The following is a 16,585-nucleotide window of genomic DNA, read 5'->3' on the forward strand; positions in this document are numbered from 1 at the left end:
TAATTTGCAACCATACTGGCAGTGATACCAAGCTAATAAATGTATATGAAAGGAATAATGTTTTAAGCATACTTTAACATCGTGAGCTATACGAGATAGGATAACATTACTCAAAATTTGGGATCGTTAACCCAATTTTGACTTATGTTAGTCTCATTTTCCGCGTGAGAGTTTTGCGAATGTACTTTATACAGATACTCGGTAAGCCTATCTTGTGAATATACAAGTCTGAACATTAGAGCTTGGCTGCGGTAGGTGACGGTCTGATATTCCCTCTGATCGTGTGGAGCCCGCAGTTAAATAGCAAGCATTGGTGGAACCCAACACGATGTCCCGTAGTGCGATTAGATGCGACCTCCTCTAGCTCGGACCACGCATATGTTCTACCTAACCAGCCCCAATCCCTGCTTGTATAAGATCTTAAGAGCTGGCCTGCCAGCGACCACACCAAAGATACCCGCTAGGGAGGTCTCCAGCATTTATTGTTTCCCTGAAATGTATATTCCCCGGATTCGGATGGTCAGTTTAGGATCGCGGTCTCACGACGCGCAAGACAGAATTTCTAAGTCCCGAAAAAGTCTGACCGGTTGTCGGATCATGGAAGTGTAGAGACTATAACCATAGAGTAAGCTGGAGAGGAAAAGTTGTGATGTCTGATGTGCAATGCACGGATATGACTTGCAATTGCTATCTGTGAATAATCTAAATGATCTAGAGTAGGAAATATGCAACCATACATGATACAACTAGTTTTTCATACTGAAGGGTAAAATTTTTGTTCCCTAATGATACAATTTTGTCTGAGAAAATATAATAGTTACCGAGAAAAGTAACTATTAAATTGATTCGAAATACGATCGCATTACTTTTACAGTGTATGGTAGGTTGCGTGAAAATGATACTTATCAACAATTAACCATATAATTTATTTCAGTTTAACAATGATAGGTTGTAGGTTTGGTATCAAATTTCACATTTTCACGCTTAATTCAAACTTCATGAACATATGAACACTTGACGATTCAGTGAAACTTTTCATCAAGTATGTGAGTCAAAATCATAGAAACGTAATCCCGAGAAAAATACGAATGAACAGAACATATCACGCACATCACGGTCTACGGAGCAAGTCGGTCACTCAGGGTGTAGGTTGCGACGTCAGTTTACAGCGCCCTCGCTTAATCATTTCATTATAACAAAACTGGCTCGCGAAAGGCCAACATTTGAACGTAAGTGACCTCCCGTGTCAAAATTCACGGCGTGCTTGGCTTGCCGTTTTAATTTCTTGTTCTTTTTATCGTTTACAACGTCGTTAAGTTAGTAAAGGTACTTTTGATGGTCGGATTAGTTCTCGCGTTCGCTGATTTACGCCGCATGAAGTCGTTAAGCCGACGCTTGCTCAAAAGTGCCTTCGAGTCTCGATCTTGCTTGTATTTTTTGTTTATTTCACGAAAAAACTAATTTTTAATAGATGTAATGCTGTTCATAGCTGTTCTTTTTTTAGTTAGACACACTGCTTGGATCTAATTAGCTCTCACAATTTTTTTTCATTAATAGGAACGACCGAAATCGGTTCTTTTCAATCTTTTTTTAGCAAGCCATTGTTAAACTTCACTCTCACTCTTATACACGGCGTGAACCACTCGCCCAGAGGGGAAGGGTGCAGTGAGAACCTCATCTCGTTGCCGGTTCCAGTCGTCACGTCCGCAGAACCCCGACTCCAGAACCGCGCTTTCCAGCGAATGCAACACCGCGGCAGTGGTTGATCCTGGAAACGTTAATTCAGTGAAACTTTTCAGCTTCTTTTAGATATTAATCAGCTCTATAGCCTATAACATCACGCGTGCTAAGGAACTCGGAAACGCAAAAAAAATAGTAACAATTAAAATGTTTTGTTGACCTATCGGTGTTGTACAAAAATAGGTGCGTATTACGCAAGCTTCACCCAAATTTATCAAGCGTATCAACGATTCCAGCGTATTTACGGCGAGCGATCTCAGGCAGCCTCATATACGTAAGCGTAGCGACGCTTTTCAGTAAGCAACGGGTCACGAACTCGCGTACTTACGCAATCACGCGCACGTGCCATGGACTAGTTACGTGACGTCTGTCACTCACTTCTCGAGCACAGAAGCTTACAATTGGAGATTTTTAGTTAGTCAAACATTTGTATCTGACAATTTATCTTTTATAAGCCGTTTCACCTGAAATTTTGACTCTTTTTGAATTTTTGCTGCAAAAAAATCGAAGATCATTCTTTATCAAGATACATTGACTTACCAAAGCGATTTATGTATGTCGCTTCGATTTGATATGTCACTTAGACGTGAACTAACACTTCGAAGCATGGGATGCACTGTGATAAAGGATAATATTGCTATGAAGGATTACCCCGCAATGAGGAATAATCACTGAATGATTATCATATGATGAGTGATACCTTAAGCATTGACATCATTTAGGATTAGACTCCATTACATACTGTATCATCTTACCAACAAGTGAATGGAGTTCTTAATATACTGGCCGAACACGGAATATCGTTCATTGGCTAATTATTATTAGGATAAGTAAGAATCATTAGTTGGTTATTGCAACAAAAAACCTGCTATGGACATTACTCTTCAATGATCAATAAATTGTGAGTTTTATGCCATGTATAATAAATTGTAACATTTTATACCATGTCCCTGCTCAATTATTGTCAATAAATTTTAGAATGTACACAAATTTCTGTACAAACAAACTTCAAATTTTCCCGGAAGTATTATGATTAAATGTTTTTATGTCGTACCAGATGAGTTACAAACTCTCATGCCAATCGGGAAAGAGAACAACTGACAACAAAAAAAAAAAAAAACAGAGAAAAGTCAAAATCAGTTACATTGTCGAAATGAAAAAAAAATCTGTTTTCATGTAACCTGGTGTGCTTTACTAGCTGAGAGATAATGAAGGCAAATATAAAAGAAAGCTTATGTACCAAAAAAAATTAATAAACAATTGAAAACTTATTCAAATATCTTTTAATATATCGATAAGGTTGTTATCATTATTGCTGGATCAGGGAAAATTATAGACTGCATAATTGCACCAGAAAAGCATTCACGTATATGCTTACGAAAAAAATAGCTTTGTAACGCTGTGGAAAAAGAAAACAAACATTTTTCGGAGAACAAAAACTAGTTTCGATATCTAGAACGCGTGTAAAACATTAATATCTCGTTAATGAAAATCATAGTTCAGAGTCTCGGCTGCGTGTGAAAGTAAAACAAATACGTAAGTTCTTACGTTAATGTTAAGAAATTATGTTCAGGTGAAAATAATTTCGTAATCGCGTCGTGGAGAAGAGCCGGAAGCCGTTCCCAGCAAGACACGCGCTTGCTCTCCGCTCAAAAAACTTCCCGATGAACTAAGAGCCTGAAACAATGGCAGACGAACCGCCGATGCGCAATCGATATGTAATGAGAATTGCACGCTTGTGAAACGCATTTTTTTCTGTGGGAAGAAATTTTTTTCAGGCTACGTGAGATATTTTTTATCGTGTCTGAAGGTGACCCTAATTTTTGCTTTGCTTTCTTCAAGTTCTTTCCTACCTTGCTCAGATTTTTGGCATTAAGTGCTTTTGAGAGGCACAGGACTCATATACAATTAAAGATGAGATCTCCATGGCTATTCAAAAAACTCGAAGCTCACTCATTGAACAACAACTTTGAGTAAACCTCACTTAAAGAAATATGCTAATGGAATTTAGATTAAAACATTATGTACACAAATCGAAAACTTGTTCCTAATCTCAAGTGGGCGCTGATATACGAGCTATTTTCCTAATTAAATACATAAGTTTATAAATTAATACATTTAATTACGAAATTTGAAAATACCAGAAACTCCCATTTATATGCGTTTCCATCCTTAGTGAGCTCTCATCCTTATCTGTGTAATCTTTGAATCATTCTCCATTAATTTCAATTTTTTTGTTATCGCTATCACTAATTATTTTTTATAGAAATCACAATAAAATTCAATTTCATTCATTTCATGATTCATTTCGTAATAACATTCAAGTATTTTCATTTTAATTACTGATCGTAAAATTTGCTTCTGAAGAATTTGCTGTTGAGGCCTGCCGTCTCACTAAGTCCCACGCCCGATGTGTTTTTCCGAGTCCCGAATTCTGCACAGGAACGGCCAGTTGGCTCCTAAAGACCATAGCGTCTGCCACATCACGCCTCCTCCACGCCTCGTCCACTTCTGGCTTTAAGGCCACCGGCCGCTTCACTCCCGAGAATATTTTGCCCCGCTGTAACTTCTACGATAACATCTAATTAGAACAAAAAATTCAGTTCAGATGTATAATATAATATTTAATTTTCTATTTTTGGTATAATAATTGACCGTAAAAATTTTCTAACTTTACTAGTTACAGAGATAAAAGAAAAATTAGTCACGAAAAGACCTGCAGTTATTTCATTCTATGGAAGAGTAACAATAGCACCCATCACTAAAATTACACTATTAGCCGCTCTAAGCACAATAACAATAACATGAACAAAAATAGCGCAAACAACTGCGTCAATAACAGCAGCAACAACAACAAATGCGTCAATGATAGCAGCAACAACAATAACCGCGTCAATAACAGCAGCAACAACAATAACCGCGTCAATAACAGCAGCAACAACAACAACCGCGTCAATAACAGCAGCAACAACAACAACCGCGCCAATAACAGCAGCAACAACAACAACCGAAATTCATTTCTAAGGTTCGCTCATGTCGCAAATTGCAAATTAATTATATTTCGAAAGGGGCTCGCCATAATATTCAATGTCTCTCATTCAGTCGAAAGTAAAATTTTGAATTCTATTTTTGCGATTAATCTTTAAAATACTTTTATTAGGTTAAAGAGGACCACTAAAATGAATATTCTTATACTTTTTGAACAAAATTTTTTAGGCGATTTTAGTAGTACAACCTGCTCGTTCTTCTAATTGCGCTAATTGCCAATTTTGTGCAGATAATCGAAGAAGGCGTCTGATATTTCGTGAAAAGGGACTCTTCAAGGCAACAGCTTGTCTTGTTTGTTTCCTTGGTGACTTTGAATTAGCGGCCCATTGTAGAATGAGGCACATTTTGAAGACGGACGCAGTTCCATGTGAGTGAACGTTTATGTGAAAGCGTGAACGTCCATGTCTTTGAATGAGAGTGTGAACGCCCATGTCTTTGAGTGAGAGTGTGAACGCCCAAGTATTTGAATAAGAGCGTGAACGCCCATGTCTTTGAGTGAGGGGCAAAAAGTTCATGTCTTTGAGTGGGATTTTAAATGCCCATGTCTTTGAGTGAGAGTGTGAACGCCCAAGTCTTTGAATAAGAGCGTGAACGCCCATGTCTTTGAGTGAAAGTACGATCGCCCAAGTCTTTGAGTGTGAGCGTGAACGCCCAAGTCTTTGAGTGAGAGTGTGAACGCCCGAGTCTTTGAATAAGAGCGTGAACGCCCATGTCTTTGAGTGAAAGTGTGAACGTCCATGTCTTTGAGTGAGAGTGTGAACGCCCATGTCTTTGAGTGAGAGTGTGAACGCCCGAGTCTTTGAATAAGAGCGTGAACGCCCATGTCTTTGAGTGAAAGTGTGAACGCCCAAGTCTTTGAGTGAAAGTGTGAACGCCCAAGTCTTTGAGTGCGAGTGTGAACGCCCAAGTCTTTGAGTGAGAGTGTGAACGCCCAAGTCTTTGAGTGCGAGCGTGAACGCCCGAGTCTTTGAGTGAGAGCGTGAACGCCCATGTCTCTGAGTTAGAGTGTGAACGCCCATGTCTTTGAGTGAGAGCGTGCACGCTCATGTTTTTGAGTAAGATAGTGAACGCATTTGTCTTTGAGTGGGAGTGTGAACGTTCACGTCTGTTAGTGAGTGAAGATGGACAGTGTGCTCGAGAAAAAGATATCCCTAATCATAATTACTCTATTTGCTATACATTAAGCCTAAAATTATAATTTTCCAATCTAGCTGAAGGAAAATTTTTAATTTATAAATTCAAAAATTACCTCTTCTGAAATTAACGCACGAACGATAGAAAATTCGCTGAAAAATTAATTCAACAGAGTATAACACAGAATTGGTATAGTAAAAACAATTCACAAATAAGATTTTGGTGCCTATGCTTGCAGGGATTTGCGCATGTCCCATGAAGGAAGTTTAAAACAAAATATAATTGCTTACTAAAATGCGGGTGGACGATCGGGCGGTCGAGGTTTTGGATGTTATGCGAATGTACGGGCACGTCTTGTGGCTGTAACTAATTTGTAATGTAACCAGCGAGGCACCTCATAATGATTTCGTCATGAGGGACTCAACCATGAACCTAGCATCGATCATAATGATTTCGTCATGAGGGGATGGGATGAGGGGCTCGACCTTGGAACCATTGGCATCTATCATAATGATTTAATCATGAGGGTATGAGGGCCGGGCTCAATCCTAGACTTAGCATAGATCATAATAATTTCTCAATGAAGGGAAGAGAGGCTCAGCCTTGTATCAAGCATCGATCATAATGATTTCGTTATGATGGTATGGGATGAGGGTCTTGATATTGGACCTATAGCATCTTTCCTAATGATTTCATCATGAGGGTGTGAGAGGGCCTAGTGACCTTGTGATCCTGGACCTAGCATCAATCATTATGATTTCGTCATGAAGTAAGAGGAGCCCAGCTCCAGTCCCAGCATCTGTCATAATGATTTCATTATGTGAAGATAGGGCTTAAGCAGCCCTTAATTATAAAAAAATGCTTAAATCATGTTATGAAGAACTCACCCTTTCAATAATATCGCTGGCAATCCTTAATCGTAGAAGCAAAGCAAATTCTTTAATTGTTCTTTTTCCCGCATAGTTTTCATGATGTATTACGTAAACTCGTCGTGAAAGATTCAACTTTCTATACCCTAATTCATTTGCGACGTTTAATGGGCAAAGCAAATAGGTCTGCTATATAATAGCGGAATTTAACTTGTTGTCAATATTTATTTCACTTACTTCTAATTAGCGAGTTACAAGCATTAAGCGACTTAATTCAAGCGGGCTTGACATTAAAGCTTTTTAATTACACAGATGTTGTTATCGAAATTATCACCTTCTTTTTCAAAACTTAAGACACAATTTCGGATTTATTGTGAAAATTTCTGCAAAGAATTTACCTCTGCCAAAACGTCATTGGCATGCCGAGTCATGTTCGCAGACATGTTCTTCAATGTTATGAGGCGTTCGAACGACCCAAAGTATCTACTGGCTGGTCATCATAGCCTAATTAATGCTGACATTTTTCGACCAACAGTTACTGTAAGCAAGTCTTATTTATGAAAATAATTTCATTGGTTTGTATACAAAATCAGAAGTCTGGTGTACAAAAAACAGTTAAACATTCCTTTGCAGCATGTATGAAAATTAATGAAACACGAATAAGTTGATAATACTCGTCGAATAGCAACTTGAAAACTGACATGGCGTACAAAATTCATTTGTGCGATTGTGCATATTTTTTCACTTATGGCTGGCTTAGTAACTTTTTATAAGTAAAAAATTTGTGGTCAAATTTTGTTATAATAAGAGCGTTTACGAGTCCAATTCATTACGCACCTGCCTAAAGACTTGAATTTTCTCTCATTCGTTTTCTTGTCACAATGCTCCGTGCGATATTCCCTATTTAATCGTCGCCTTTAAATTTTCTGTCAAATATTGAAAACTTATTTGATCACATTACAATATTGCTTACAATATTTAGGATTTTATCGGTCACACTAAAATATTCTGAATATTATTTTTGACCTGGAATGAATCGCGTTAAAATTTTCTACAAATCATTTTTGACTTTGCCTTGTACGTATTAATATTCCGTACAATATTTTTGTATAGTTTGGGCAAATTTTAAAATTCTGTAGAATTGCCTTGACGTGTCCAGTCGCGTTCGTATCACGTTTGCAATTACGAACTAAAATGAAGCTCCGTGCGAGCAATCGAGAGTGCGAAGATGGTGCGTGAGCGCGGCAATCTCACGGCCATCAGCGGCCGTGCTTCTGGTCGTCACAACCGATGAAATGTGACCAAGCGATCCGAAAGCTTGGCACTGCCCATCACTCATGTTAGTCCGTGTGACTGTGTTGCCATACGTGGTCAAAACTAACCGTCGGAAATATTTCGATGCAGAATAACTATTTGAGTGTATTATGAAATTTTATTTTATTATACATAGTCTCTCTGTGCGAAACTACAACTAAAAAAGAAGGCATGCATGGACTCCTACTCAGCACCGAGCAAATAACAAGATTCAGGGAAGTTGAGTAAATAAATTTTAGGTCAACTCGAACGCTCTATCCAATGAATAGGTGCCACGAAAAGTAAGCTAAAACTCTGAAGCTTACATTATTGATGAAGATTAATGCCAATCCTACGACTTCAAGTCATGTATTAGGAAACTTTTTCTTTGTCCACATTGTCGTGTAAGGACTTTTTATTCATCAACAATTATCATAAATGCGATTTACAAGTTCATTATGTTGCTAGTTTTCTCTCCAACTGTTGATGAAGTACGCTTTTCCGTCTTCATTATAAAGGTTGCCAAGCTAATCTTTTATTGCACCCGGTGCAAGCTGTGTTACAAATCAGCCTGTTCAAAGGTGAAAGAGTTTCTGTTTGTCCTTTGAAATAACATTATTAGGTGATAGCACTTTTTTGTCCTTATGCATCACTCTACATGGGAAAAAAATTCCATTTGTCTTTGCGCTTGTATATCACTATTCAAGTAATAACATTCTGTTTATCTTTGCGTACTTTGGAGGTAGAAGCATTTCAGCTTATTCATGCACATGACTATTCTTGGACTCATTAATATTGGATAATATTAATATTATTATTGGATAGAATTTATTATTTGTCTCTGCGGTCACTATTCAGATGATAGCAATTCCGTTTGTCCATGCCTATTACTACTATTCACGCGCGTTTTTAAAATCATCTTGCAGGAGAACGTTGGAAGCAGATGCCTCAGGAGTTGCGAAGACCTTATACGGAAGGCGCCGAGAGGCTGCGGGTGGAGCACATGATACAATATCCAAACTATAAGTACAGACCAAGACGGAGGAAGCCGCAGGTGAAGAAGGTCAACGGCAGCAATGCCAACCAGAACAGCAACAATAACAATTCAATCACAACTAATAACAATAACCAGGTGAATGGTAACTCCTGCAGAGTTAGCATGTCCGTGAAAAACAATTCGGCTTCTTCGGGGAGCTCCTTGAACGGTTCCACGAAGACACTGACAACGGCAACTCCAAAGACCCAGTCAACAATTACTACCACGACTACCATCAACCAAGTGCTTGTTGTAAAGAAAGAGGAAACTATCAGAATGGAACAACCTAGTCTACTGGAGGCGACTTTGACGGCACAAGTGGCCACCCCTTTAAACTCGAGTCATGTCGCAGCGTCCACCCCAGACACTCTATGTCCTAAGATTTTATCTCTGCACACTCCGGATCATTCCCCAACCTGCAGTCCTCAGCCGGGATGGCCTCCTCCAGGTCTCCTCATGACGGTTCCTAGCCTCACCCCAACCTCTCTTGCTGCTCTCCCCACTCCCCCTGAAGCGTCCCCACATGACCATGAACATCACGGCGAGATGCACCACAGTATCAATCAACAGATAGAGCAAAATCATCAGCATTACATGCATCATCACTTGCAGCATGCACACCTTCCACAACATATGTCATCTCAGCAGCATTTAGCCCATCAACTGCAACAGGAAAGCATCCAAAGACAAACGCTGCAACAACAGCACTTGCAACAACAACAACAGTCTCACCTAACCCAACAACACTCTCAGTATCAATCACATCAGATGCAACAACAGCAGCATCAATACATGTTGCAGCAACAGCAAATCACCGCAGACGACCGATCAATGGTCGCTGCCAAATCGTGCATGATGACTCACCCAGGAGACTCACCACAGTCCTACCCTCAGTACACTCACTACCAGCAGAATTACTACACTGGCATGGGACTTGAATATCAAGACTACCAAGGGGCGCAAGAAGCTTATTATCAGAGCTTGCCTCCATACGAAGCTCAGCAATACCCAACGAGTCCATCATGTTATTCCCAGAACATGCAGCACTTCGTTCATAACGCAGGTCAGTGAAAAAAGAAATGAAATTGAGTGAAAATGAAAATTTCCTTTACACTCTTTAGCCGAAAAATTTCTTGACGAATTACAAAAAATCTATTGAATTATAGTAAATTATTTTAACGAATATTTATGCTGTACGTTATTAGAGAAATAGCAAACAGTCTTCAGATTTTAAAGTAAATCAAGAGTCATTTAAATTAATTATTATTGGGTGCATGAATTCCAGTGGTTTGACAGTCGTTTTCCATCCCATGTGGTACAGGCGACAGAATTGAAGTGAAATCTTGCGACACGACTCCAGAAGTGCACGGCAGAGCAGACGCGAGTGCAGGAGTGTCTCCGCTGTCGGCAGGAGCGACCCTTGCGGACGGAGGGACCAACAACGTAGTACACCCTGTGGTGGAGGCGCTCACAGATTTGGACCGTTCTGAGTTTGGCATTTATCTTAAAGGCGAGGAACATCGGACCTCGTACACTGCCTCCTATTCCTGCGCTTCTACTGGCAGGTCAGTACACACGTCACGATTTATATAAAAAATTGCAAAATTCATTGTATATATTGACTTGAATTCGTTTCATTGACAGATCGTGGAACCATTTTCAGATATAGTTTACTTGTTATTCATTTTATCGAAGCGAGTTTGCTTGGCGAAAATGTATTTTAATATCTACAAATATATCGAATCGACGGCACACATAAATATACAGTTTTAATCTTGATACTAAAATGGTCGCATTAACATTTGTTTTATAAACTATTTTGTTGAAAAGTTGGAACTAAGGCAAGTTAAAAATTATCATAATGTATTTCCAGGCAAACTTAAAGATTTTGCGGGCTTCTTTATAAAAAAAAAATAATTTTTTTCGACAAGTTTATGCACTACAACACTCAGAAACTCAGGAACTTTTATACTTTCAGAGTATAAATATTTAAGCAATTATATTCTCCTAGGAGAAAATTTAAATAAATCAGCAGCGTCTCGCAGCCTTTTATGTTTGGCAGGAATTATACAGGGACTGAATTTGAATACAAGACTAAACTTTTTTCATGATGTACGACCTGAATGTAATTAATTGTCTAAACAAATATTTTTGAAGTTATGATACGCATAATTAAAAAATAAATTCAATTAATTGCAGTACATACTATTTGATGTCTGTTCATTTAGACACCTCTTACACTCCGTAAATTAAAACAAGTAATAATTACCATAAATCCGTTATTTTACAAAGTTTCTCTTCGATCCCCAAGGTATTTTCAGAGCGTGACTGCGCAACAAAGTTACTACGGAGATGACGGGACGTCTAACTTGGCAATTAAGAAGGAACAGCCAGAGAACGACTGTTCGCTTCAACCTCAGCCTCAAATTTTATCAGACTCTGAGAACCAAATACAAACACCGGAAAACAACGCTGAAAATGACACTTCTGTGCTCCTGTCTGCATTAGCTGATGCTCGAGAAATATGTTACGAACATTCATAGAAAATATTCAAAGTGATATAAAATTGATTTCATTGTCCATAAGATATTTATTTCTTTGGCCTGCTTGTAAAGACGTTCGATAAATTCAATGGCTACTTCGAAAAATTTATACCCCGGAATCTCGTTAGGAATATTTTATGGCAAATAAAATACCGTAAAAACTTCCAAAATATCATGTGAATTCAAGTAATATGAGTTCATGAACCAACTGAATGCTAGTGAGACTTCAATAAACAGAGAAGAAAGATATACCTTTTCACGGAAGTCATAAATGTATTTCTATGTGTACATTAAGTCAGTCTCGAATTCATATTTACTTTTCAAATATAAATTTATTCGGAAACTTTCCATTGCCAGATAATTTATATTGCCTTTTAGTTTGATTTTAAGAGTAAGGAAAATCGTTAATCAAGGATTGCATGAAAGCAACACATTGGATCCATCAACCGATTTTTTAAATTATTCTGTGTTGTTTTGGGATTTTACTTTGACAAATAGTCTCCTATTTCCCGCTTGTTTATATTGTTAACTATCATTACAAACCTTATTTGTATAATAATGGATGTAACAAATAATTAATCAATATTTCTTAGCAAAATGTATCAAATCACAAGGAAATTTTGATCCCGAATTGAATTCACAAGAAAATTTTGATCCCGAATTGAAAATTTATCAGTTTAAAAATGGCCCCTTTTTCCCATATCTACCTAAAGTGGACATTATATAACTTTAACGCTCAGTTTTCCAACACAGTTGAAAGTGCATAGTATGCATATATTCCTCCACACTAGAGCCCAATTTCTGTGGGATTTTTATTTATGTTTTAATTGTAAGATATGTAAATCGAGTGCCTTGGACAGGATCTTGAGGTCTATTTAACCAACATATGAGATGCATGTTAAAATATGCGTAGAGCAAGTCTATCAATGTGTATGAGTGTGATGCATAAATATATTGAGCGTCAGAAATAGGTTGTAGTCATCGAGTTTATTAGCATAGGATAATTATCATTGCAACTACCGTCTGAAAATATTTACGTTGTGCATCTTGGTAGCATTAAAAATGTTTTTCTGAGCGACTGTTGAATACCGGACAAATTCTTCAAAATGAGAGGCCCAAGCGCAGAGTGTACAAAAATTTAAATAGATGAGGTAAATTTAAACATTTATTACATGGGATATCAGTGTGACACCAATTTCGAAATTAGTTATAAAGTCAAAATTTTGTGAAACGGAAACTAAATTCTAGTTAAGTTCTTTAAATAGTTTTGGTGCCTGTAGCTGGAAAATTATCCATATTCTTCAGAACATAGTTAATTTAAAATTAAGCTTCAAACGCCCAAAAATCAGCAAAAACATATCCGGAAGAGGAACATCTCACTTGGACACATATGATAATGAACGGCAAACGACGTTAGCCGTCGAAGAAATTAGTGACGTTTGTACAATATTAGTGAGTAGAAATTATTATTTTTATTATGCAGATATTCTGCAGTATTACTTGCGTGAAATAAAGTAAGCTAAAGAAAACGTTTTACAAAAAGACGAACTACTATATTTATGTAGCTGGATAAAAAAGCTCTAACTTCACGAGATGGTACACTTTGGAATTGAATGGAAACTCTTGATAATATAGCTATCCGTTTCTCGCATACCGAATCATATATGACAGACTTCAAATAAAGATGCCACTACACTTCTAACGAAGACTTTACGATTAATATTTACACGTTATTAACGGTGTAGTGGCATAGTAACAGTTATGGCCCAAGTTACAGTTATAATACATCTATGCTGTAGACGAGATGACGAACGTCAGGGGCTTTCTTTGTCCTGGTAAATTTACTAGGATACGCATGTTCTGGATTTCAGGTTAAATATACAATTGAACTATGAGAGAATAATAAAATTTGATTTTAGATGAATGGATTCACCATAGGAAGGAAAAGATCGGGTGAGTTCCATCGAAGTAAATGATAACGAAGATTTCAATGTTAAAGTAAAAACCGTTTAATAAGAATTCGGTTTTCAACTATAAATGTTATTAAATTATTACCATTTATTTAACAAACAATTGTCCTCGATACAAGAAAACTCACTTACTATCTACTAGTAATTTACTAATTTCCACTTCATTTGTGGGAAAACCACAGCACCCTGCGCTCTACAGTATTAAACCGAAAGCTTCCTCCATGAGTCTCTATATCAAGTTAAATGTAGAAGACAACTGCCATCGTGATGAATGCATCTTAATCCACTATCGAACGGTGACAAATTGCATTGATAGAATTCGATTTAAAAATGTAATTTTCAACAATCCTTGTTTTAATTTTTCCTCTGCATTAATTAGGCATATCTTTCCTGTTTTCTTTTTCCAAATTGGTGTGAGAAAATCTATAATTTTTCAACATGCGTAACCCACAAGCCACTAAAAAGAATTATATTACGTAAAGAGAATCAGAAATATTATCACATCAATTCATTGAATAAATTCGATAAATTTAATTCTAGAACCTTCTTTGTTCAAAAATTTTAGAATTTTGAAAACAAAATTGTTCAAAAATTTGGTCGCTAACCGTACAATGTTCGAATCTTCAAAAATTCTGTTATTTTATTGTATAATCAGGCCTCCTTAGATACCTAGCGTTAAATGTGTATTTTTACCACTTACATAAGGCGGTCGTTGTGTTGCTCGAGTGAAGATCGGATGAAAAATGTCAGGGAATATGTGTTTAATATGTATGGATGTAATAAACTTTTTTCAAGACAAAACTGTTTCCATCTACGTCACAACAAGGTTTTGAAACGCTCTTTCTAGATGTTATTGTGTCTATACGTTAACAATTCACTATTTAAAAGCAATTCATACGCTTTGAAAAGCTATTCTTGAATAAAAAATCAATCAAATTTTAAATTAGTGTGGAAGAAATTAAATTAGATTTATTTTAATTGCAAAATTCATTGTTGCATCAACTTCATGCAACAAATCTCGAATATCTTGAATCCGTCAACCAGGAAAAGACAATCGACGTACTGAGATAGTGAAGAACTATATATAGTGAGTAATAAATTTTTTTGGTAGCCTTCCTGCTACTATTGCATCTTTCTGAGTCATTAAAAATGCATAAGAAGAAAAAATAATCTAGCTGCATTCCGAATTGATTATTTAATCGTTTCATTTAACTTATATAGCTTCCAGCGAGTTATTTTCTTGCGCAAATTTATAGATGAGTTTGGTATAATTTATTTACTGAAATATGAAAATTTCTCGTGACTAACTAGCAGCATTTCCACAAAAAACACACGACGCGTAATGCCACGTGCTGTTACGCTATTTTTCAAGATATGGACATACATTTTTAATTTAATTTAAAATTTACTTAAACGGATTCATGCCACACCACAAGACACTATACATATATCAAATATCTTTGATATATGTATCAAAATCAAAGTTTGTGTTTCATATTTAAATCTTATATGTTTCTGAAAATGTTGTTTCTTCTAAACGAAACTAATCCCGAGTTTGGAAAGCACGCACGGATTAGACTGCTGCAACACACGCACGAGGCCGCGGCGATATCAGCACAAGACAAGTCTCCATCTTTGCTCAAGGATAAGAACTTGTCGAGACTTCCCTCATTCATATTCAGTTATTACAAACGTGGTATTTCCTTACTTCTCTGCACGGATTTCTGCGATGATTTGCATGTCACAACATGATTCTACATTTACATTTAGCAATACATTCAGCACCGACGTCATAGTTTTTCTTGCGAAAAAATAACACAAAATTCGTCTGAATCATAGAAGTAACTCCCACCTCATAATTTTCATGCTATCATGCTATTTTGGCTATTAAAAACTACCTGGTAATTAAGATCTATCCATTCAACTATTACTAAGTTGTTGCTATATACTCACTTCATATTCATTAAAATCAATCCGTTCAAATTATATGTATTGCCAAATTTTGGATTAAGAAAACGCGGGAATCACAGCACCTAAAAAACTCCGCAAATCCGTTTGGAGAAATGAACACCATAGGAAAGAAGAAATATTTTCTCGTAAACGCAAAAACTGCTAGAAAAAGAAGGTAGCGGTTCAGTAACGGCTGCTTGCCAAAGCTTTAGCTTCCGCATCAGAAACAGGGCTGCGTTTGGCGTGCTTGCACCAAGCAGGCAAACAGAGCAAGATAAGGTGGAGCTTGTTGCTCCAAACTTCACTTAATGAATGGCAGTCGGATGTACCCCCACGCTGCTTTTTTCTGCTGGACTTTCAACAACTGGACTTTCATGCTTCCAATCTGCCTGCTTAGTCAGAGTTATGCTTTTTTTCTTTTGTCACAATCCAAGTTAGGCTACATCAATACTTTCTTAACTGGACGTATATCAGTCGAAGTAACAATTTAAAAATATAATATTTTGTATTGATGTAAGACGTTATTTTAAGAAGTTATGTAATATAAATTTTTTATATTTTATATTAGGACCAGTTCGAGTAAAATTTACTTAGAATTTCAATTCATTGCAATATTGCAAAAAATAAGATTAATGCGGCCACGTTCTAGAATTTTATGAGATAATATATATTTATATATTTTTCAAATCAACCATTGCGTAATTACGATTCAGAGTTAACCAGGTTCATAATTTCATATTGTATACGTTAAAATGCCATATTTTCATGCAGCTGTAGAAAAAGTTTGCTGAATAACTGAATAACTTCGTCTTTTTGTCTGCCTGTCGAGGCGATGTCTCGCAGCATCACAGTTGACTGGAAAAATATTGCTCTACTTGAGCGTTATTTTTCGCGCTAGAACCACAATACGAGATTGTAAGATGAAAACGATTGATATTTAATCTTACAGTGAACAATCTAAAGTGATGTATGGGCTCATGTGCATCACGAGTGGCCTGACGC

At 37.0% G+C, this 16,585-nt stretch overlaps 1 protein-coding gene across 1 annotated transcript in view; it reads left to right on the plus strand.

Moving 5' to 3' along the window:
- The window catches only part of LOC108682881 (transcription factor SOX-9), a 32,322-nt gene extending 18,132 nt beyond the window's left edge, over nt 1-14,190 (plus strand). The window contains exons 3-5 of the mRNA XM_018172130.2: nt 9,011-10,183; nt 10,442-10,685; nt 11,432-14,190. Coding sequence (XP_018027619.1) covers nt 9,011-10,183; nt 10,442-10,685; nt 11,432-11,663 — 1,649 coding nt within the window. The 3' untranslated portion in view covers nt 11,664-14,190. The remainder of the gene's footprint in view (nt 1-9,010; nt 10,184-10,441; nt 10,686-11,431) is intronic.
- The last annotated feature ends 2,395 nt before the right edge of the window (nt 14,191-16,585 follow it).

This window comes from Hyalella azteca, unplaced genomic scaffold (genome assembly GCF_000764305.2).
Source record: "Hyalella azteca isolate HAZT.00-mixed unplaced genomic scaffold, Hazt_2.0.2 contig11294, whole genome shotgun sequence".
Taxonomy (NCBI): Eukaryota; Metazoa; Arthropoda; class Malacostraca; order Amphipoda; family Hyalellidae; genus Hyalella; species Hyalella azteca.